This window comes from Podarcis raffonei, chromosome 12 (genome assembly GCF_027172205.1).
Source record: "Podarcis raffonei isolate rPodRaf1 chromosome 12, rPodRaf1.pri, whole genome shotgun sequence".
In the NCBI taxonomy this organism is placed as follows: Eukaryota; Metazoa; Chordata; class Lepidosauria; order Squamata; family Lacertidae; genus Podarcis; species Podarcis raffonei.
This window is the reverse complement of record NC_070613.1, coordinates 47,677,338-47,701,914: the sequence shown is the minus strand read 5'-3', so window position 1 is coordinate 47,701,914 and position 24,577 is coordinate 47,677,338. Positions and strand designations below refer to the sequence as shown.

Below are 24,577 nucleotides of genomic sequence, written 5' to 3'. Positions count from 1 at the left end.
AAGTGAATTACAAGTAATTGAGATTAGGGGTTGCTGAAAAAGTTTAAAACAGGGATGCAGAAAAGGGAGGCATGGGGAAGTCGTTGAAATTGGGTTTAAGAAAAAGAGGTTATGAAACTATACATGTTTATATGTTTGTTTGTCTTTGTATTGTAAGTTGTAATGTGTTTTAATCTATGTTGGAAAATCAATAAAAAAATTATATTAAAAAAAAAAAGAAAGTGATTGGGCCGGATCTGGCCCCTGGGCCTTAGTTTGCCTACCCATGGCTTAGCATGTGCAAATGTGCCCTTTGTCTATAACAGGAATAGCCCATGTGGGTCCCTCTGGATATGGCTGCACCATCTCTGACCATTGACCATGCTGCCTAGGGCTGATATGAGTTTGAATCCAACAATATCTGGGGATTGCCACTTTTGTCATCCCTGATTCACACTGGCATTAATTTAGCCGATTAGCTAAAGGTTGTAGCCCTAATACAAATTCTGTAGACTTTACTTGCAGATCTATGTTACTGGATGGCAATGCCAGTTCCAGTAGCAAGGAACAGTGATTCAGAAACTGAGGAACTGGTGGGAGCATTCCATATGTTGCCTTCTACATTTGTATTCCCCTTCGCTGCTTACAAATTAGGAAAAGAACTGTCTGTGTAGCTTTGCCCACAATATTTTATTACTTGAAATTGAAGCATTGACACCCTCGGTTCCAGCACATCCCTGGTCTTATTTGCACTCCCATCTCTTTGAATGCTGGCCTGTCACAAGTTCAGCAAAGTGCATTTTTATAACGCCTTTTAAATCTATTCACAGTCAGGAGCTAAAAGACAATGCACTTGAAAGGATGGCTCTCCACCCCCAACCCCCCAAATGTATCTTGAAGGCTACATTAGTCTCCATGGTAACCGATAAATACATCTGCTTCTGAGATTAATCTATGGATAATTGAGAGTAGGCTTGAAATGGTTTTTTCCCTAATGTATTTTGTTTCAATACAGTTAACTCTACAGTAACAGCTAAATACATCTGCTGCAGAGACTAAGGAATGGCCTTACACAAAGGTCCACAGGATGTATATTTATATAATATACATAAGTGGCCTCAGATTTAGGCTTAGTGTTCTAGTCAGCCATTTTTGTACCTTGTATTTCCATGATCCCTTTCCCAGGTCTTGGACTTTACAGGGTGTTGGACTAGTGCTTCACTCCATCTATTAACATGAATATTTATTAAGATGCTAAATGAAAGCAAGGTACCGCTCAGTATACAGGCATTGGCTAAGAATAACCAAATCTGGCATGCAAACTACTGTTGGCACCTACTTGATGTGCAGTGGAGAAAACCTTATTTGTGAGGCTTACATTGCACTTTGAAATGTTGCTCATTAAATACTCTTCCTCAGTCTCTTGCGCTGTTTCCCTGGAAGTGTGAGATTGACGCATTAGCAGAAAGAAGGCCTACTAGAACAATAACTAATACTTTATACAGTGCTTAATATAGCAAGATCACACTGCAAATTTGCTAAGATGGAGGTTAAATACAATAGCTAAAGTCTGTTCAGGTTTTTCTCCCCTTGCAAATACAAGCAAAGTACTGTATAAACATTCCATTAAATCTAACATGGGGTTTTTTTTAGCTTAATCAGTGTAGGCTTGGGCCTCACAGCCTAGTGAACTTTTCAAAGACCTGGAGATGTGATTGCCTATCCTTGATAAATAGTAATTAATTCCTGCTGGTAATTGCTCTAAAAGTTTAATTCTAGTTATCTAATGTGCTTTACAGTACTGTTGTGCTCTTAAAACATTCATTGTTGTAATAGCAAAGTCTTCAACAGTAAAGACTGTAACAGCACCAATGTCACATCATAATAGAAGTGTTAATAAAGGCATTTTGCACTGCTGGATATATTACTTTGATAAATATATCTTTTAATTTCATATAAAACACATATCTATTTTAAGTTATGCTTTGTACCTATTTTAAATCATAGTCGTGATGTGCTCTACCTCTGCTCTTTCCAGCTTAATCAGATCTAATTTAAGTCCAACTCCAACCTATTATTATTAGTTAAATTTGTATACAGTACTACCTTTTTTTGGAGAGGTGGTATGCATGCAGAGTACACGAAGGGCAGGCTTGATTCTTACTAGATAATATTTTTTTTAAGTATCCTGTACATTGCGCTTAAAGCTAAATTGTTTGTGACAGGCGCAGTCTGGATGATTCAATGAAACAGCAAAGATGCTGAATTTTGAAAAACGCTTCATTATTTTGAGCCCTGGAGGTGTTGCTAAATCCACTCTGGAAAGTGACAAAGGGTGACATTTCTTATTTTTGTTACAGGTGATAAATCCAATGGGATGGGATGCGTTTGGATTACCTGCAGAGAATGCGGCAATTGATCATGGCTTGCATCCAGCAGACTGGACACAAAGGTGTTTGTTTTTCTTGCTGCTTTATGCATGTGTCAGTTCTGAAGCAGAATATTGCTGCTCTTGCTCCTTTCCATGTTCTTTTAGCCTCTGCTCTATAGAAAATGCCCCAGGTTAGAGAGATACGTACCTAGCAATGTCTCTGTCATTAGAATTTGTCTATAACTGTGCCTGGTACCAATACCTAAGATTGTGCATACATTCTCTAGCTCATCAGGTATTAAGCCAAGCTTTCTCTTACATAGGATGATACAACTGTGTGAATGCACGAGGAGCATCAGTTACACACTACATATGCAGGAATTTGCAGCTCACTCTTCCCATATTGGACCAGAAATAAGATTTTTTCCTTAAAATTGTGTCACTCATATTAATATTTAAAAAATGATTTGGTTTTAGTTAATCTGTAATTGAAATGGGGTTCAATAAGTAGCAATCTGGCAAAGGATTTTTATAAAGTGAATGGTGGATGAAACTCTGAGGCCGTTTAAGTTGACCCAGTGCAAGTTGGAGGAGTTTAGGAGCCTTTTCTTGGGAGCAGTTGTTTCTGAAATATTCTTTTCTGTTTAAATATGGATTTTATTTTGTCTTTCAGTAATATTCGGCACATGCGAAAGCAGCTTGAAGCGTTAGGCTTGTATTTTAGTTGGGATCGGGTAAGCTTTTTTTCTTTTAAGATGTATACTTCATGAAACTTGCCGTATTTTTTGCTCTATAGGGCGCACCTGACCATAGGGCGCACCTAGTTTTCAGAGGGGGAAATCAAGGAAAAAAATATGATTCCCCCCGCCCCCCAGCTCTGGGAGCAGCGGACAGGCTGCACGCAGCCTGTGCACTTCTCCCAGACCTTCTCCCTGCTATTGAGGGAGGTGGGGGAATTCCCCCATCTCCCGCAAAAGCCCACAGGAAAAGCCCCTTTAAAGAGCGTGCGGCTCCTGCGAGCTTTTCTACCAAGCTTGTGGGGCTGGCGGTGGGGGGAAGCGCAGCTTTCCCCCACCGCCAGCCTCCAAACCAGGTCCAGGAGCAGCGCGAAGGCGTCACACGCCTTCCCGCTGCCTCCCGAGAATGTGGGGCTGGCGGTGGGGGGAAGCGCTGCTTTCCCCCACCGCCAGCCTCAAAGACCAGACTCTCCTGGCTTCAGCGAAAGCAATGCAAACCCTCCGGAGCACAGGCTTCGGAGGCTTCGCATTGCTATCACTGAAGCCAGGGAGCCCGCACTCGCTCCATAGGACGCACCAACATTTCCCCTTAATTTTTGGCGGGGGAAAAGTGCGTCCTATAGAGCGAAAAATATGGTAATTGTCTGTGCATTATTGAAGTGTGTGTGTTATAAGTGTTTCATATCGTTAACGTGCATGAATTTGAAGTCAGTTTTAAGAAAGTTCTTCTCTAGGATGAGTTTACTTACAGTGGTGCCCCGCAAGACGAATGCCTCGCAAGACGGAAAACCCGCTAGACGAAAGGGTTTTCCGTTTTGGAGGTGCTTCGCAAAACGAATTTCCTATGGGCTTGCTACGCAAGACGAAAATGTCTTGCGAGTGCCTGTGGGTATTTTTTCCTCCCCCCCCCCTTTTTCTAAGCTGCTAAGCCGCTTATCCGATAAGCCGCTAAAAGCCGCTAATAGCGCTAATCCGCTAATCCGTCAATGGGCTTGCTTCGCAAGACGAATAAACCGCTAGACGAAGAGACTCGCAGAACGGATTCTTTTCGTCTTGCGAGGCACCACTGTACTATTGTTGTTTAAACCTATTAATTTCTTGTCTCCAAGTAACTTACGTTGATAAAAATGTACATAATTGCATTATACCATAGACGAGGGCAGGAATTGTGTAACACATTAATATTCCGTACAACATTTTAAAACACACACACAAAGCGACCCCCACATAATAATGGTGGCAGCACGCTAACAATAAACAGAAAAATACACCCACCCACTCACCAGTGGACAAAAATAGAAACTCAGCGCTGACATCCCCTCGCTAGCCGAGGAGTTATAACATGCTTTATGACTTACGATGTGATTATTTGTTACACGAAGCGCCATCAATGTGCATGACCCTCTGTAGGGCACAAACGGACAGGTCCCTGATGCAAGGAGCTTACAGTCTCAACACAGGAGAAGCAGTGGAGGAAGGCGAGAGAGGTGGGGGCAGGGCTAAAATAAAGAAGCAATATGCAGCTGTTCGTTGCTTGTTCTGGGGCTGAGTTGCAGCAGGGAATGAGAGCTAGGGGGCTGAACTGTAGGGTTAGGAGAGAATGAGTGATAATGATGACAATATTATTTCTTAACCTACACCAGGGGTCAGCAAACTTTTTCAGCAGGGGGCCGGTCCACTGTCCCTCAGACCTTGTGGGGGGCCAGACTATATTTTGAAGAAGAAAAAAAGAACGAATTCCTATGCCCCACAAATAACCCAGAGATGCATTTTAAATAAAAGCACACATTCTACTTATGTAAAAACACCAGGCAGCCCCCACAAATAATCCAGAGATGCATTTTAAATAAAAGGACATACAGTGGTACCTCGGGTTACATAGGCTTCAGGTTACATACGCTTCAGGTTACAGACTCTGCTAACCCAGAAATTGTACCTCGGGTTAAGAACTTTGCTTAAGGATGAGAACAGAAATCGTGCTCTAGCGGCAGCAGGAGGCCCCATTAGCTAAAGTGGTGCTTCAGGTTAAGAACAGTTTCAGGTTAAGAACGGACCTCCGGAACGAATTAAGTACTTAACCCAAGGTACCACTGTACAGTATTCTACTCATGTAAAAACACGCTGATTCCTGGACCGTCTGCGGGCCGGATTTAGAAGGTGATTGGGCCGGATCTGGCCCCCAGGCCTTAGTTTGCCTACCCATGACCTTGCACAGTACATGAGATTAACAAAGGGGGAGCCCTGCTGTCAGGCTTGCAGTCTAAATAAGCGCATGAGGAAAAAGGCAGAGTATAAAAAATGGCCAGAGAATCACTTGGTAGCTGATCATCTGTGTCACTGGTGAGAAGCTTGACTTACTTCCTCTTCCCTGAACCTAGAAATCTATTTGTGCTTTGCTCACAAGTGATATCAAGACTCTATCAGAGTTGCACTTTAGCAGGCAGTAGTGGCCGGTGCCCCTTGGTTCTTGAAGGGCACGGAGGCCAACAGTAGTTGGCGCCAGAGCCAATGCCAGGCAGAGCCAACCACCGTATTTTCCGCTCTATAAGACGCACCTAGTTTTTGGAGGAGGAAAACAAGAAAAAAAATATTCTGAATCTCAGAAGCCAGAACAGCAAGAGGGATTGCTGCTTTCACTGCGCAGCGATCCCTCTTGCTGTTCTGGCTTCTGTGATAGCTGTGCAGCCTGCATTCGCTCCATAAGACGCACACACATTTCCCCTTACTTTTTAGGAGGGAGAAAGTGAGTCTTATAGAGCAAAAAATACGGTATTTCCTACCCGCTGAGCTCTGTGATGGTAACACTGAGACTAAGGAAGCTGACAGCCAGCGCCAACCCCTTGAACTGAATGTAAGTAAAGACAGCAGGCAGTTGGAAGCTGGCTAATGACAGGCTGAGGTTGATGGGCAAGTGCCACATTCACACCTAATGAAACAGTCTCCTCTGTTAGTGAATGAACCACTTAGAATCATCAAATTGGAGGGAGACGTCTAGACCTTCTTGTCCAATCATCAGCTTGATGCAGGAAATCCAGAGTTGGTGCATTCTCCCAGCAGGGGCTCACCATTGTCTGGTTCCATTGTCATACTGCTCTTACCTTCAAGAATGTCGAACCAAAGTGTACTCTCTTGTCGCTTAAGCCCATTAAGCTTGAGAGGATGTGTCTGTGCTGCCTGCCTAGCCCTATACATCGAGCCCAGTAATATAAATACGCTGTAAAGGCTTTACTGGCTCTGCCAAGAAACTTACATCACCCCTGCTCTCAAATTGTGAAGCAACAGTGTATGGGTTTAGGCACATGCCGACACATTGTGGCCATGGATTCCCCTATCTACTTAAAATGGCTTCCTTGATTTAGTGGGTGATATCCAGGACTGCTCTGTATTCATTAGAGTGCACATGGAATATTGAATCAGGTGGTCATCTTTTGCATGAACCACTTACTGTTCTGAGGAACCAATACTGAAATTGCTCTTATTCTGTTTACAGGAAATAACCACTTGTTTGCCAGAGTACTATAAGTGGACACAGTATCTTTTTATTAAGCTTTATGAAGCGGGGTTAGCCTATGAAAATGAAGTAAGTTGAACTGTCTCTTTTTATATTATGGATATGCCTTTAAAAGCCTTGGGTGATTATTGCTTGTGTGGTGACTTTCAGACATACAGCTGTAGAAAACTGTGTGTGTGTGTGTGTGAGAGAGAGAGAGAGTGCCTGTGGTGTTCTATGTTGCATAAGTTGATGATTGTTTCTATAAATTTTTCTACCCCCACTCTTCTGAATTACTATTTCCAAAGCAGCTAATGATGCAATCAAGCAAATAAACAAAACACAAACAAAATAATAATAATAATAATAATAATAATAATAATAATAATAATAATAAAGCAAATAAAAATGGCACAACAGTAAAATGAAGAATTGAATTTGCCACAGAAAACCAATTTAACCAGAATTTTGAAGGCTAGCTTGTCCAGTAGGTAGGGGCACTTAAATCAGTAAAGCTTTTTTCCTGGTTTCTGGTGCCTCAGCTCTGAAGGAAGACGAACATCTGGAGGAGGGCATTGGCAGACATCTAAAGATATAGTGGGAATAGATGGTCCTTCAAGTTCCTGGGTCCCCAAGCCTTTAAATGTGAGCATCTGCAATTTGAATCAGCTTGGGAACAGACTGCCAGCCAGTGAACTTGTTTAAAAGCTAATGAGAGATGATCTGACTAGCCAGAGAACTAGTTCAAGAACTAGCAGAAACTTTGGAACTATGTTCAGAGGCAGCCTCATATATAATGCATTTCAGTAGTCAAACCCAGAGAGTAATGGGAACACAGCTTGCTGTGCCTGGTTTAGTTCTGTGTAACTTATATTAAAGTGACTATTGTGGGCTTTGTGGGATAATTTTTTTTTTCTGTAGGAGACTTTCTAATTTGGCAAATGAATCCCTTCACTCCATGGACTTCAATGTCCCAAAGGAGGTCATACATTCAAAAAGCAATATTCTTCCATTGCTGAAATCATCGGGGGACTGTTTTTTGTTAATATAAAGCTATTTTAGTTTTGGAAGCGAAGATATGCCAGATACATGCTGGAAAGAATTGGGTTTTGGGTTTTTTGCAAGGCAGGACATGCACATGTAGTCATTCCTGTTAGAGGAGTCTGCGGAAGTGACGCTTTGCAACAGGTCAATCTCATAAGCCCTTGAGCAGTAGTGGGTGCAGAAGCCAAAGGCAGGATTTTTTCAGTCTGCCTAGGAATCTAATTGCGAGGCAACCAAAAAGACTTGTCTTTATAGGATGGCATCGTTTTATATACACACATCTGTAAAGAGAAGAGTCTGTGAAGGAATGAGTTTTAGAAGCAAGTGTAAAGGATGATGCGGTGAATCAGAGACTGACTTAATTTGAGTGCAGGATTAGTCGTGCAAGCTCTTTTCAAAGGCAGAGTTCAACTCCGCAGCGTTCAAAAGACTAGAACAGAAGTAACTTCTTCTGAGAGTATGCGGATTGCGTTTGCTGTCCTCCATCACAGACTGCCGGCTAGCAAACTCTGTGACTGAGCAAATCATACTATGCAATTTGTGACAGATTATTCCACTGCATAAAAAAAAGAAGAAGTAATGTTTTAGCACAATGTTTTGCTAGCTAGTTTTGTTGTTGTTTAGTCGTTTAGTTGTGTCCGACTCTTCGTGACCCCATGGACCAGAGAACGCCAGGCACCTCTGTCCTCCACTGCCTCCCGCAGTTTGGTCAAACTCATGCTGGTAACCTCGAAAACACTATCCAACCAGTGCCTAATTTGTCCAATTCCTTTTATTTATTTTTTAAGAACAGTAAGATACCTCTTGTCTCAGGATATAATTTTAATACCACAGTATTCTGTGTATATGTCCATCTGCTGGCACCCTCTGCAACAGCGTAACAGTATGGTTTGCCATGGTGGGGAGAGAACGTCAGTGAGCCACACTCCTCATATCTGAGTAGAGCTTTAGCTCACACAAACAAAGCTATGGATCCAAACCAATGTTCTGTTCAGTACTGAACAGAGTGGGCTTTTAATAATACGTGTAACCTTTAATTTCCCTTGGAAGGCAAAGGTTAAGATGCTGCTGCTACGGGAGAGATGAAAGGTGGTTCTGTTCTTCTATGATACATTCCCATTCATTTGGAGTTGGTTTAATTTATATTGTTATATTATCCTGCCAGCCATCAGATAATGCACAGAAGGCTGTGCATTGTACAGTAGCACCATGATACCTTCTGCACAGTGGTAATGTGAACAGTGAGGTCATTTGTGTAGGAATAACTTCAAATATGGCTCTCCTCATTTATCTGTTATCAGATATAGCAATAGAAATGCCACTTGAACCAGCAAATCGTTTCTACATGACTTACCTTCTCTTCTTAAAAATGATTTATTAATTTTATTTCATAAAATTTGTATATTTTCTGAATGTAGAAAACCTCAAAGCAGTTTAAAACATGCTGCTATGCCGTATATTTGTGTGACTACCGTATTTTTCGCTCCATAGGGCGCACCAGACCATAGGGCACGCCTAGTTTTTAGGGGGGGAAATAAAGGGGGGGAAATTATCCCCCCCCCCCAGGTCCAGAAGCGGCAGCAAGATTGCGCGCAACCTCACCGCCGCTCCCGGAGCTTGCGGGGCTGGGGGCGAGGAAGCCTGAACTTCCCCCGACCCCAGAACAGGCAGCTATCAGCAAGCCTTCCAAGCACAGCGGGAACTCCCGCCGCGCTCAGAAGGCTTGCGGATGGTTGGCTGAAGCCCAGTGAGCACAGCGGGAGTTGACGCTGTGCTTGCCAGGCTTCAGGCTGCTGTCCGCAAGCCTTCGGAGCACTCCAAAGGCTTGCGGATAGCTGCCTGAAGCCTGGAGAGCGAGAGGGGTCAGTGCGCACCAACCCCTCTCGCTCTCCAGGCTTCAGCGAAAGCCTGCATTCTCTCCATAGGACGCACACACATTTCCCCTTCATTTTTGGAGGGGAAAAAGTGCGTCCTATAGAGTGAAAAATACGGGTAATTTGTATACAGTAAGCCTACAACTTATGCTCTGGGATCACGCCCAAAGTCAAAATTGCGTATAGTGAAAACACATTCGGTGCAGTGGCAGGTGGGATTGCCAAACTTTTCCCCCCCTAGATGCTTGCCAACTTTCTACACATTTTTTATTTAACTTATGTTTTTGCCAAGTGTGTAAGCTGAATGAGTTAAATGCGTGTAAGTTGCAAGCTTACTGTATCTTCATCCAGTGAGTAGAAACAAAGACATTTAAAAGGGTGTCGGATGTCAATCAGCCAAAGGCCTGGTTAAAGAGGAACGTTTTCACCTGGAGTCTAAAGGTGTATAATGAAGCGTATGTGTACCCAACAACCCGCTAATAACTCTGCATTTAACTGACATGCTTATTAATGCCAGAATTCCCTCTCAATTTGATTCCTGGCATCTTTTTAGGCAATGGTTAATTGGGATCCTGTGGATCAGACTGTTCTTGCTAATGAACAGGTGGATGAAAATGGCTGTTCGTGGCGTTCGGGAGCAAAAGTGGAAAAGAAATACCTCAAACAATGGTTCATTAAAACATCTGCCTATGCAAAGGTGTGAGTATAAATTATTTTGCAGATGAAACCCTCCCGTCAAAGTATTTTTCCAGATCTGTAACAGGCTTGTAGGTTTCGGTGGTGTGTAAGATCATTTTCTCTTCCTGCTGTCGATAAGTGTCTGTCATTATAACTATGGTGCCATTATAACTACGCTGCCACAAAAATGGATAGAGTTACATCGTTATAATGTAACTACAGCACCATTTAGTTTTGGCCTGTTCACCTTTAAAGAACATCTTGTGATGTAAATGTGTTCAGCTGGCAGGTCACGCTAACATAACTTTTAGTATAATCCAACGTTTTCCCCCCAGGTTTGTTCTATTTGGACAAAAACATCTTTCTGAGCGTGAAAAGGAGAAAATGAATATGTGTGATGCATGAACCTTTTTAGAACTATTTTTCTTGGCAATATTTTCCCCCCTCTCACTGTGACAAATTGGGAAGATGACTTGACTTGTAAAACTGCAAATACAAAACTTAAAGTATTTTTGGAGTAACAATTCCTGAGCGAGTACCATAAGCCCTGTCAACATTTCACAACTTTACTTCCTTCTACAGCCTCTCCAGTGCTTTCTATGGCGATTTTAACAGTTAGGATATATGGGTGGTTTAGTCAGTGTAAGAGCCATGGGCTGCAGGTGTATGGCCCTTTTCTCTGGAACGGCTAGCCTAAGAGACTGCTACAAATCAAAAGTCCCCAGTTTCCAACTCAATTCTGCCATGAACTCACTAGGGAGCCTTAAGGAAACCTTTTCCTGACTTATATTACAGGGTTGTTGTAAAGATTTCAGTAAGATAATGCATGTAAAGGTCTTTGAACACTTGAAAATGCTATACAGATCTTGTTAATGGCACGAGACTGCATGAAGTTCAAGGAAAGCCTTTAGCGCGTTGCTTACAGCCTTTGGTGCTTGCATCATCTTTATATGTTACGGAGAATTCAGCTCAGTTATTTGTGCATATGTATCTGCTCGTGTGTCAACATAATCTTCTCTTTACTGGTTATTTTATTTTTGCTACCTTTTGCTAAAGCCACATAAGCTATGCCCAAGCGGTTATGCTAACTATGTGCAATTTTTACTGGATTTGGGTGTTTTTAATTTTATTTTTTAGGCTTTTTGTTGATAAAAAAGAGTCTAATATTAATTATGTATTTTAAGACTATAATTATTTTGTTTCCATAGTTACAAGAATAATGTATGCAGAATCCTTGAAAAGTCTCGTACTTCACACGGGTTTCTGCTTGGTTATGCAGTATTTGTGTTGAAAATACTCCCATTTTGTCTTGAAATCTAAGAGTGGCTTATTTTGTTGCAAACTCTATGGGACAATTTCTTACACACACACACACACACACACACACACACACACACACACACACGAAAGAGAGAGGGGGGTTAATGTGCATATTTCTGTCTAGCCCTCTGTTGTTTAAAGTTGAGGGATACATCCTTCATTACTGCTCACTGCTAGTGTTTCACTTACCAGAAAGTTGCAATCAAGGGTCTGAGTGGCTCTGCATTTGAATGAGCAAGTGCTCTCTTCTCTGTTTGTCAGGTGTGGGGAACGTGTTTCGCTTGACAGCTGTATTCTGGGGTTTTTTTTGGGGGGGTGCATGCTAGTTGTGGGCAAGGCCAGAGCCCAAAATGGGTCGATCACCACATTTTCTTTCTCACTCTCTGCCACCATATTCCTCCTCCTTCCCCTTGCCCCCTGCATCACGAAATTAGGCAAGGTATAGGCCATTAATTCAGCAAATCAAATAGGGCCTCAGTAAGAGAAAGGCATGGGACGCAGGTGGCGCTGTGGGTTAAACCACTGAGCCTAGGACTTGCCGATCAGAAGGTCGGCGGTTCGAATCCCCGCAACAGGGTGAGCTCCCGTTGCTCGGTCCCTGCTCCTGCCAACCTAGCAGTTCGAAAGCACGTCAAAGTGCAAGTAGATAAATAGGTACCGCTCCGGCGGGAAGGTAAACGGCATTTCTGTGCACTGCTCTGGTTCACCAGAAGCGGCTTAGTCATGCTGGCCACATGACCTGGAAGCTGTATGCCAGCTCCCTCAGCCTATAGAGCGAGTGCTGCAACCCCAGAGTCGTCTGCGTGCAACTGGACCTAATAGTCAGGGGTCCCCTTACCTTTTAAGAGAAAGGCATATTGTTCACATTGAGTACCATTGCCCACTGAAGCCTAGCGCGAGTAGTTTTCTTTCACAGAATTTTCATTCATGCCGCTTCTGATTTAGTTAACACTTTAGCGCTGTTGGGGTTAGCAATAAGGAAACGTGAGCACCTACCAGGCTTGGAAAATACAGTAGATGGTTGAGTTGAAAATCTGCAGCGACTTTGCTGTGTTAATGAGGATCAATATGTGAATGAATGTCCCAAGTCTGGGAGACTAATGGAAAAGATCTAATTCTTGAAGAGCCCTTTGGGATGGTGATTTTATAGTACACTAAATGATATAGACATAGGCAAACTCGGCCCTCCAGATGTTTTGGGACTACAACTCCCATCATCCCTAGCTAACAGGACCAGTGGTCAGGGATGATGGGAATTGTAGTCTCAGGTGTAGCCAAGGTGTGTCCTTGGTAAGGAGAGGCCTTAATCCTAAATGCTGGTACAGGCAAGACACTAAGGAGAAAAAATGACTAGAGAGGAACAAGGTGACTGTGAGTTCCTCTCCAGGAGCCTCTCTAGGAGTGAGGAATTGGTGCTGCAGTCTTGCTAAGTCAAGGATTGGTGAAATAAGTTTGGTGAAATAAGTAGGGCTTATTTCACAGTAAACTTGGGTGGGATTGTGGTATAAATCTATTTAAATTCAGCTGTTCGTCAATTAACTGTCTCCATGATATGGTAGCCCCATCTTGTGGAATGAAACTTATAGTTCACCTCTTCTCTCGCAGTTAAAATCAGACTCATAGCTCTTTCGTAAACCATGTGCTACAGGTTGTAGGTCAGGCTGCAGACTGATACAAAAGGTGATAGAAAATAATTTTCTAGGCTATCAGATAGCTTCACTTCATTACTGTCTTAGAAAGCGATATTTGTGTTAGATATGGTATGGCGTTTGGAGTGGTCATTTTTCTGTTGCTCGCTTTGTATTAGTTAGCTTTTCAATTGACATAATAAATTGATTTAATGTGATTACTGTTAAGCTTTAAGGCTGTATATATAATGCCATGATTGTGTTAAAATTCTTATTTTCAGAGCAGGGTTTTTAACTATGATAAAACTTTTTTTCAACCTGGTGTTTAAGTAAAGGGGATCTTTGGTATTCATCTCTCTGATAAATGATACAGAGTCTCTTCCATAGACTTCTACTGCTCATATTGTTTACGTGGGTTCTCACAATGCAAAGATCCTGAATAGAATTTGAGCTATTCACTTCTGGACACAAATCTTTTCTCTTTGCAACATCTCAGATCTGTTTTCAATCTAGGTCATCCTTTTGCTAGATTTGCCCAGCTCTATAATTCCCTCATCTCTCTGTCTCTTAGCAACTGGTGCTGTTGACTGCCACTTCCAAACAATATCAAAATTTCCTCTTGTGTTTCTGGATTCTCTTTAATGGATACTCATCTTCATAAATTTAATCATGGCCTGTTCTACTGCTGCCTCTTTTTGTAACGCTCAGTTGTAAATGCAATTCTCGTTTCTCCACTGTTAATGTAAATACGCCTGTCAGATCTGAAAAGTTGGCAAAAAAAACCCCAACTTTTAAATGGTTTTGTACATGAAGATTTAAAGGTTTTTGCTTTATTTTTCTGCTATGAGTTACTGTTTCCTTTTCCTGATTTGCTTAACATATTTGCATTTGAATCTGTAAGATTGTTGCTTTTATTGTTGGATAGATTTGTCGTCATACTATCTACTTTGGCCTCAGATTGCTCATTTCTAGAGCTTTTTTTATTCTAATAAGAGGCATCATCTCAGTGCTATCTGGCTAAACGCAAGCTCATTTTTTGACCTGCATTTTGTTAACCTCAACTCAGTTGCCTTCTTCACTAGTGCTGCTTCCTTGCTATCCTTCCTTGAGATAGGAGTATTGGTTTGCTATCTAGTTCCAGCCATTCTAAATTTTGGGTATTTTTTCCTGTGGCCCAGTTCAGAGAAAACAATCCCAGTCTAGTGAATCATGAACTATCAGTCCAGTAACCATCCAGTAATGTTCCTATACACTCCTCCTTCACCCCTTAACTCATTGATGTCTTAAGCCACAGTTTTCTGTGACTTCTGAACTGTGGTTTAAGGTCTCCCTCAAAACCAGGATTCTGGTTTAATTGTCTGACTCATAAGGGATCCATGAAACCCAAATTTCCTGGCTTGTATGTCCTGGGAAACTGTGGTTTAAGAAACCAGGCAAACTTTCCCAGAGCTTGGGCACATGAGGACAGGAGACAGTAGAAATGGCAAGGAAGTAGTATATGGACACACTGATTGTTACCAGGCCAAGAAACATGCTTTTTTATGGGGGGACCAGGACCATTAATGTGGCAAATACGTATAATGTCTATTTTGAAAAAGGACAATAATGTTATTTCTATATTCTGTCTGATTACAGTTTGGCACTGCAGCAGCTAGTCATGAAATCTGTTCCCAGAGCAATATAAACTCATCTCTTTCCTTAATTTTTTTTAAAATCTGCATGTTTTAAGCCAACTTGTGAACCCATTAGTATTTTGAAGCACCATTTTAAAACTTGGCTTGTCTTTTTCATGAATGGGTCACTCCTAGCCTCAGAGTAGTCTGTGCAGTGTTCTGACTTCTTGACTCACCTTTTCACATAAAATCTTGGTGTTGGCTGTGGCTTCTGCTTTTACATACCCCTGCCCGATGGTATGGATTGCTCTGACATTCATTGTTTTCATTTCTGAGAACAAATTATGACTTGCTGTTTCCTTTGCTCTCTTGGTAGATTATGTGAGTGCTTCTTACTGTTGATTTGCTCTTAATGTGTGCTAAATTCCATTGTAACCTTTAGCTACATCCTTATTTCTCCGTCAGACTCATTTCCTTATATTGAATCTCTGCTCCTGTTATTTAGCTAGAATTTTATTTAGTGGTTTGTGTGGGCTTACTAAGCTCTCACAAAGTATAATTTCTGCTTCTTTTCTTTCCACAAGATTGGATTGTGTGCCCATTCCATTAAATTTACCCCCAGCGGTCAACCAGGTGCAGACTGACTTTAGTGGCCAGTTTGGTGCTAGCATTAAAGAGCAGCCAAATGTCTTTTTTTGAGTGTTTTAAAAAAAATGCTATAGGGCAATGATAGCCTTACAGTTGTCATAGTGGTCATGGATTATGGGAATTGGTGCCCTCCAGATTTTGAGGGGCTACATGGAGGTCGCCTCTGCTGTAAGGGGATGTCCCAGGCACCAAAAAGTCTTGGACCATATCTTTTGCTCATCTTTTGCTTCTTTCGTCATGTGTTTAATGTTGAATAGTGTCAGGACATTATTCAAATTCCTTGTGCCTTTGTGCACACCATACATTTAAAGCACAGGCACCTGTTCCCCAAGGAATCATGGGAACTGCAGTTCACACCACAGAGCAACAAATCCCATTATCCTTAACAAACTGCAGTTCCCATGATTATTGGGGGTTGGGTGCGGTTTAAGTATATGATGTGTCTGGGATTATTATTATTATTGTATTGCTGACTGTATTCATGCAGTTTCTCACTGAAAATGTACAGTGGTACCTCGAGTTACATATGCTTCAGGTTACAGACTCCGCTAACCCAGAAATATTACCTCGGGTTATATTGCTTCGGGTTAAAAACTTTGCAGTGCAGCAGCAGCGGGAGGCCCCATTAGCTAAAGTGGTGCTTCAGGTTAAGAACAGTTTCAGGTTAAGAATGGACCTCCGAAACGAATTAAGTACTTAACCCGAGGTGCCACTGTACTGCATTTGAGTGACCCAGGACATATCTGTGTTATTTCAATGGTTTCACTGAAGGCTACATGACTCAACTCATTTACCTGATCTTTGGCTTATTCCTTTTATTTAACGGGCTTGCGTTTGAACTGCTTTGCCTTTTTAAAAAAGCAAGGCAGATGTGTTCCATATTTGTGGAGACCTTTTTGAGCAAGCGCTTAGTCTCTTCAAACGTAGGGTGGCCATCTATAGAGAAGAGCCAGGGTTGGGCAACCTTTTTTTCTGTTGAGGGTCACAGATAATCTGTCCGAGGTCACATGATCACTATGGGTGGAGCCAGATCAAAAAAATACATGGATCCCTTTTTTCCTACCACCCTCTATCGTCTCTCCCTCTTTCTCCTCACCCTATAGGCTACTACAGGAGAGACAGATCACTTCTACCACAGATCTGAACTGATAGTTTGCAGGAGGCTTTTGAAATTAGGCTGAAGGCCATATGAGACCCTAGGACCACAGATTGCTTTATAGAATACCATGTCCTCCATGCAAATTCTTGGTGTCATAAGTCAGGGGAAACAAAGCAAATCCCCCTTAAAAAAAAAAGGAGTGAGGGAATATTCCTTCCTGTCAGGTGGAGAATGTCTGGAGGAAGCAGCAGAGACAGGATGGGGCAAACATCTTCTACCCACGTTTGAATGCCTACCATTTTCTCTGCTTTTGTTGCAGGCTTTGCTCGATGGTTTGTCAGATCTCCCCAAGTGGTATGGAATAAAGGAAATGCAAGCTCATTGGTTAGGAGACTGTGTTGGATGCTATTTTGAGTTCATGCTAAAGGTGAGCAAGTCCCTTCTTGGTGATGAGATATTCGTGCCATAATCTGCAGGAGACTGAAAACTGTTAGGAGTAAAACTAGAAATGTTAGCAATTACATGTGGGGGGTGGGTGCAAATGAAGGCTAGGGATCTTTTAGTCTGCAAGGCTGTTTTGCTCAGAACACATACCCCTGATACCATAAGTGACATTGGCGTAGGGCATGTAGAGACATGGCTGGATTGGCTGTGACCAAATTCCCCATTGTATTCTCAGATGTGGACTGTGGCCTTTGGAACTGATTCTGGAAAATGTCTGTACTAATTCATAAATGCAAGCTGGGGCCTGCAAGTGAAAATTGTGCGTGTTTCTCTGGAGGAAATTGCAGTAACCCTTTCCCTGTCTTTTGTCAGACTAATAATAACCCTACAGGAGAGACGATATCAGCCTATGCATGCGCACCTGAAGCCATTTATGGCGCATCCCATTTACATATCTTGCCTAATCATAGACTGCTACATGGAAATAGCTGTTTAAAGGAAATCTTCCAGAAGGAGCTTGTCCCAGGAAAAGGTGAATCTATCTTTCTTTCTTTCTTTCTTTCTTTCTTTCTTTCTTTCTTTCTTTTGGTAGTGCTTGATTTACTAAGACTTGTGCAAAACAAGCCAATTCACATGTAATATTTTTTAAACATTGCAGCATGCCTTTTAAACATATGGCAGCAGCCTGATCTTCTCTGTAAAGACAAGTTGCTTCGACTGAGAAACCAGACTAGAATCCAAGGCCCTTATCAGATTAGTATCTTGTAGCAACTGAAAACTGTTGAACCACCAAACTACAGAATTACCTTACAGGAAAACAATAAAATATTGTGACACCTTGAATATTAAGAAATTGCTGTGGTGTAAGGGTTTTTCCCCCTGTAGAGTCCACTTCAGCATATGTATATTTTCAGTTGACAGGGGTTTGCGTGTGTGTCTGTGTGTATTAGCTTGTGCAAACATGCACACACACTCATGCATGCATGAGAAAAGCTTTGCAAACAGCAAAATCAAATGGCCGTTACATACAAGACATACAGTTCTGGGCCAGTTCAGTATAAAGCTGAAATATATATAAACTGAGCATAATGACCATTCGCAACAGGAGCAAAACAGCAACACAGTCATCCTAGTTTTGCTCTGTTAATTAACACTTGCGATGGGAGAGGAGACCATTGTTTGAATTCAATGGAATCACACTTCTTGACAAATTCTAATGCAGGAATTGTATGCTGGAGTCTCCGTTTGAAGTTTTATTTGTTGAAGAACGTAGCTCCTTCGGTGGTGCCCAAGTGCAGCAGATACCGTGCTAGCGGCTTTTTGCCCCCTCTGCAAATTGGCACGTAGTGTAAGGTCTGACAACCAAGAATCCCTGACTTCAGATTTGCATCACCCTACAGTGTGCAACGAGAGGCAGTGTGCGGCGGCAGTGAAAAATGCAAAATGCAAATTTAATGCTTGAAAATAAGATGGCTGGTATAATAATGCCTTTGTGTGAATTATTGGTGCCCCTGCATTTGAAATGCTGTGCTCACTTGCAGTTGCCCCATTGTGAAAAGTACGTTGTAAGGCTAGAAAAGATGAAGAGTAAGCAGCCAGAACAGCTAGGGGGCTGGATCACCAGCTCTGTGAGGTTTTAGTTCCCCCATTTAAAGACTTGCTGAGAGAGAAGATATTAAAAGTGTATAAAATTATGCACTACTGTATTGGAGAAAGAAGAGGGAGGGTGGGCACAGTCTTCTTCAGCCTATGATAATATTAGAACTTTGGACCATGCAGTGAACTTGATTAGGAATAGCTGGGGGACACAGGAAAGGAAGTGCTTTTTAACCCATAATTAATCCATTGTAACAGGATGCTGACTATTGGCTTAGATCCATTTGGGGGGGTGCAGACGTTCATGAAAGAGAAATTTATTGGCAGCTGTTGGCAAAGTAGAGCTTCTATGTGCAGAGGCAGTATACCACCAAATACCACTTGCTGGGGAGCCAAGACTGTTGCCATCGTGCCCTGCTTGTGGGCTTCGCAGAAGCATCTGGCCAGTCTCTGTTGGGAAATGGGATGCTAGACTAGATTCAGCTTTGGCTATCGTATTGTGGTTCTTGGGCCTTGGCTGAGAGGAGCTGCAACCTTCCTCTCTATTAGGAAATAGAAAAATATATAGGAATAATAAATATTAGAGTGCATGCTTGTCTAAACAAGATGATCAGCAGTAATTGATGAACAAGGGAATCTTCATTTTGAGTACAGTGGTACCTCGGGTTACATACGCTTCAGGTTACATACGCTTCAGGTTACAGACTCCGCTAACCCAGAAATAGTACCTTGAAAAAGAACTTTGCTTCAGGATGAGAAAGAAATCGTGTTCTAGCAGTGTGGTAGCAGCAGGAGGCTCCATTAGCTAAAGTGGTGCTTCAGGTTAAGAACAGTTTCAGGTTAATAACAGACCTCCGGAACGAATTAAGTACAGTGGTACCTCAGGTTACATACGCTTCAGGTTACAGACTCCGCTAACCCAGAAATAGTCTTCAGGTTAAGAACTTTGCTTCAGGATGAGAACAGAAATCGTGCTCCGGTGGTGCGGCAGCGGCGGGAGGCCCCATTAACTAAAGTGGTGCTTCAGGTTAAGAACAGTTTCAGGTTAGGAACAGACCTCTGGAACGAATTAAGTACTTAACCCGAGGTACCACTGTACTTAACCCGAGGTACCACTGTATTTTTTTGTCCACTTTATCTCTCGGCAGCAATTTATTAAAGGGAAGGGTGGGCTCAGTAATTAATAATAATAATAAATTCATTACTTATACCCTGCCCATCTGGCCGTGCCTCCTCAGCCACTCTGGGCGGCTCCCAACAGAATATTAAAATCACGATAAAACATTAAAAACTTCCCTAAACAGGGCTGCCTTCAGATGTCTTCTAAAAGTCAGATAGTTGTTTGTTTCCTTGACTTCTGATGGGAGAGCGTTCCACAGGGCGGGCACCACTACTGAGAAGGCCCTCTGCCTGGCTCCCTGTAACCTCACTTCTCGCAGTGAGGGAACTGTCAGAAGGCCCTCGGAGCTGGACCTCCATGTCCGGGCTGAATGATGGGGGTGGAGACGCTCCTTCAGGTATATGGGACCGAGGCCGTTTAGGACTTTAAAGGTCAGCACCAACACTTTGGATTGTGCTTAGGGAGGGGTAACCCCCCCCTCAGAGGGCAACTGGATCCAGGAAGACTAGGAGATGGCCATTACACTCCTGTTGGCTGGAAGAGAGCATTGTACAAGTACCCTTTTATCACTTAGAAGTAAAAAGGGCATAGAATAGCAGCACCTAGTGAGAGACCACAGAATTGCATTTCCCTGAGAGAAATTGCAAATGCCAACTAGTGATCAAACATAGAATGAGATCTCTCTAAACCAAAGAATGGCAGACAATTCTGCAAAACTAAAAGAGACAGATCTTTCAAAAATAGCATAGGAGGGAAAACTTTCCAGTATAATGACAAAATATATGCTGCCCTTTACATTTTGTTTTTGTTTTTTGCTTTTATTTAGATGTTCATTTCCTTGCACAAATATTTCATGTATCCTTGGAGAATGGTAATTATTTTTTCCAGGGGGTGGGATAATTGAAGCGTGAGGTTCAGATTGGGAGAGAAATCTTTCAAAAGTGCAAGAAGCTTTGTTTCCATCAGAAACTAATTAAATTCAGAATTATTGCTATTGATTCAAGCAGACTAAGACCGGATCTTCAAGGGCTGCTTCATTAGGTTTTTAGTAACACAAGAGAGCAGCAGGCTCTCTTAGCAGTAAGTGAACACTCTTGGCACAGTGTTCCTATTATTATGATCTTTGCTCTTCTTTTTTTTTGTAGAGTCTCTTACTTCAGTGACAGCTCTGAACTTGCTCACCAGTCAAGAGATTCCTGTAGTCATTTCTGCAAAATCTGAGTTTGAAGGCTCTGTCGATACTAAAATAGGTGAGTACAGGAAACATGTTGAAAAAATAAGGCTTACGTAGCTGAAACTGTAAAAGTGGTTGTCTCTGGGTTCTAGAAGCATCCATGGAAGGGAAAATAAAGGTTGATGTATTATTATTTTTTAAAATAATTTTTATTAATTTTCCAACATACATTTATAATATCCAATCTAAATTTGTCACATATTTTCTCTTTTAGACTTCCTTCAGCCTCTCTGACAATCGTCCGTTATTCTATTTTTTATTACGCATTTCCTACTTACTATATTGCATTTGATATACCCTCTCCCTTTTGTTTTTCTTCTAACAATATTCCTCAAACATTCACAGAACTTCTTGAAATCTCACTAACGTTATTTGCTCATCACATATACATTTCAAATAATCTGTAAAGGTTGATGTATTAAGCACTGCTAGTGTTGCCAGAGACAAAGCTGGTAAACAGTCATAGACTTTAAATTTTCTATGCATGCTGCTCCTGCCTGTTTCTCCGCTCCTGGTTTCAAGGTTTGCAGCTGTAGAATTTGCTACCACAAGATGTAGATTAGCCACCAACTTGGATGCCTTTAACGGGGGTTAGACCAATGAGAGGTAAGGCTATCATGGGGAAAATGAGTTTTGGCATGCCCCTAAATGTCGCCTGCTGGAGACCAAAAGGGCTATTGTGATCATGGCTTGCTGCTGGGCTTCCCAGCAGAATCTAGTTGGCCACTGGGAAATGAGATGCTAGATTAGAGAGCCTTTGGTCTGATTGAGCAAAGCTGTTGTTCTGACTGTTCTCCAGCTTTCAGCCGGGCAACCCAAAGTACTTGAGACACATGTTTTTGTATCATTTAGAGCAATATTACCAAACTTGGGCCTCCAGCTGTTTTTGGACTACAGCTCCCATCATCCCTGACTACTGTTCCTGCTGGCAAGGGATCATGGGAGTTGTAGTCCAACAACAATTGGAGAGCTAAGTTTGGGAAACACTGTATGCCGTCCATCTGATATAATTGGTGTCCTGTATAAAAGATTAGCTTGGTATGTGTCTTGAGTTCATTTCATAAACTTCCAAGTTGATTTCTTTTCAGTGAAATAGTAAGACAATGCTTTTCCATTTTTAAACGACAATCATCTAAACTTGTTAACCTTTCCCCTCTATTTATTGTTGTTTTCCAGCTTTTGACATACACAAGAATGTAATTTGAAGCTTTGAGCCATTAGTTAAAATAGGGGTGGGGAAACCTGTGATAATCCAGATGTTTCTGGACTGTGGTTCATATCATCCTTGACCTTTGGCCGCAGTTTCCAAGGCTAATGACAGTAAGAGCCCCCCAACATATGAATTAAAATGTTATATTCAAAATGGAAAGTAATAGAATTAAATTAATCAGTACCCAAACATCAACATTAATTTTGATTTTGATGACTGAGATCCAAAAACTCACAGAAGTGTTTTGCCCTAGGAGGTGTGGGTTTTGGATTTTATTTCATTTTTAAAAACATCTCACCGCCCCCTGCAGTATCACAAATGTCTTTGAAGCTCCCCTCATTTTCCAAAGCATATTTGCCATACAGCATGGGGAGCTGCTGTCAGAAAGATGCATCTAACCCACCTTCCTTCATCTCTCAGAAGTAATGTCACCATGCTTCTTTAGATCTAGCCTTTGCTTTGCAGCAAGAGAAAAACTTGCAAATGAACACATTGAGATTGATTTTGCTGCAGGAATTTAAAGTTCCAGTGCTGGCTAATATGAAAACCAGGGTGAGAAAAGAGAGGTTGCATATTGGAAAATATAGAGCCAAAATGTCAATGACAAATTCATCTTATCAATATGTATTGAATTGAATCGGCCAAGGGCTATAGAGTTGAATGCAGAGAGTATTGCTCTAATGGAAGAGGAATTGGGAGTCGGTTTAGATACATTTTGATTTGGAAGGTTGATTTGTAGGCTGAAAGGAATAGAGAAACATGGGTTGAAGAGGCTGAAAGTATATGCAAGAAGAATATACCGTATTTTTCATGTATAAGACGCCCCCTATTTTTGCGGCAACAACAAATCGCCAATCCACCCTTGGCACTATCTGTGTATAAGACCCCCCCTAATTTTTGACATTATCTTTTAGGGGAAAAACCTAGTCTTATACATGGAAAAAATATGGTAGTTAGCAATGCTGCCTGAACTCTGAATCAGAAAGCTGCTTGATTGCATTTTCATTTAAAAACCCCAAAGGGGTGAGTCTTATTTGAAATCTGTTTAAGAAACGCTTTCATTTCATTTTCCCTTCCAAGGAATCCCTTGCATTAAACCAGATGATGCTGAAGTTGCCAGGAATTTGGGTCTGTCGTTTGAGGAAGTAATTGAAACGCTGCCGGATGGTTCAGAGAGACTGATCAACTCCAGAGAGGTTAGTGCACTCCTGTGAGTCTCTGCCTTCTCATCCCCACTCCTCCATGGGAACGAATGACAACTTTAAAACTCACACAAAAACATGTAACCAGGTATTTGATTTTTACATGTTAGGCAATTTTTTAAATGAGCATAACAGAAAATGAAGGTGTGAAATTAATATAGATGCAGGCATACACAGTTTGGTTTAAATGCTTCAGGCTAATGCACTTCCTTTTTTCTTTTCTTTTTTTTATTAAAGATTTTCTTGATTTACAAAGGCTAATGCACTTCCAAACTCTGCAGGGTTTAGGAACATAGGTTCTGACAGTGCATGGATTCTTCTTCATATAGTTGGCACCAGAGAAAGAACTGAGCCAGTGCTGGCAGTCTCCACTGCTGGCTTTTATCGTAGTCATCTGATATGTACTAATAGAAGATAGTGATTAGTATGAAAATACTAAACTCTGCTTTAGCACTACATGTATGAGCTAGAATGAGCCTGAGCAAAGCCTTGGTCTTCCAGACTTTCTCCTGCTGCATAGCTGGGACCAGGACTTCTGCCACATGCACCCTAAAATACTTTTCTGAAATCCAGGTTTCTTGTTATGTACAAACATGTTTTGCTGGGATGCGAGTGGCGCTGTAGGTTAAACCACAGAGCCCAGGGCTTGCCAATCAGAAGGTCAGCGGTTTGAATCCCTGTGATGGGGTGAGCTCCCGTTGCTCGGTCCCTGCTCCTGCCAACCTAGCAGTTCGAAAGCATGCCAAAGTGCAAGTAGATAAATAGGTACCGCTCCGGCAGGAAGGTAAACGGCGTTTCTGTGCGCTGCTCTGGTTCGCCAAAAGCGGCTTAGTCATGCTGGCCACATGACCCAGAAGCTGTACGCCGGCTCCCTCAGCCAATAAAGCGAGATGAGCGCCGCAACCCCAGAGTCGGCCAAGACTGGACCTAATGGTCATGGGTCCCTTTACCTTTACTTACAAACATGTTTAAATCAATCTCTTAAGTTGCAAAGCAATACAGCTTCATAGTATCGCTTCTCAGCCACTTGCCCAACAGAGACTTACTATACTTTTATTTTTAAAACCTGTTTAGTGCAAGACCAGAAACAAATTGAAACAATTGCTCTAGGGCAGTCACGTCCAAACCGGTTGATCGTGATCTACCGGTTGATCGCTGTGTGTCCCTGGTTGATCTTAGTTGATGGCCCCCCCCCCCAAAAAAGCTCAACAGTAGATCACTGCCAGTTTTTTATAGTGGGAGTAGATCGCAGTCTCTTGGGAGTTGGAGATCCCTGCTCTAGGAGATTAA

The 24,577-nt window shown here is 42.0% G+C and overlaps 2 protein-coding genes across 3 annotated transcripts in view; one reads left to right on the top strand and one right to left on the bottom strand.

Annotated features, from left to right (window-relative positions):
• The window catches only part of LOC128424059 (uncharacterized), a 155,340-nt gene that overhangs the window by 16,004 nt on the left and 114,759 nt on the right, over window positions 1-24,577 (bottom strand). The gene's annotated exons all lie outside the window — the stretch shown is intronic.
• The window catches only part of LARS2 (leucyl-tRNA synthetase 2, mitochondrial), a 73,103-nt gene that overhangs the window by 6,176 nt on the left and 42,350 nt on the right, over window positions 1-24,577 (top strand). For both annotated transcript variants that reach the window (XM_053409826.1, XM_053409830.1), the window contains exons 4-11: window positions 2,340-2,431; window positions 3,024-3,084; window positions 6,578-6,667; window positions 10,049-10,192; window positions 16,801-16,908; window positions 17,298-17,457; window positions 20,787-20,891; window positions 23,166-23,281. In XM_053409826.1, coding sequence (XP_053265801.1) covers window positions 2,340-2,431; window positions 3,024-3,084; window positions 6,578-6,667; window positions 10,049-10,192; window positions 16,801-16,908; window positions 17,298-17,457; window positions 20,787-20,891; window positions 23,166-23,281 — 876 coding nt within the window. The remainder of the gene's footprint in view (window positions 1-2,339; window positions 2,432-3,023; window positions 3,085-6,577; window positions 6,668-10,048; window positions 10,193-16,800; window positions 16,909-17,297; window positions 17,458-20,786; window positions 20,892-23,165; window positions 23,282-24,577) is intronic.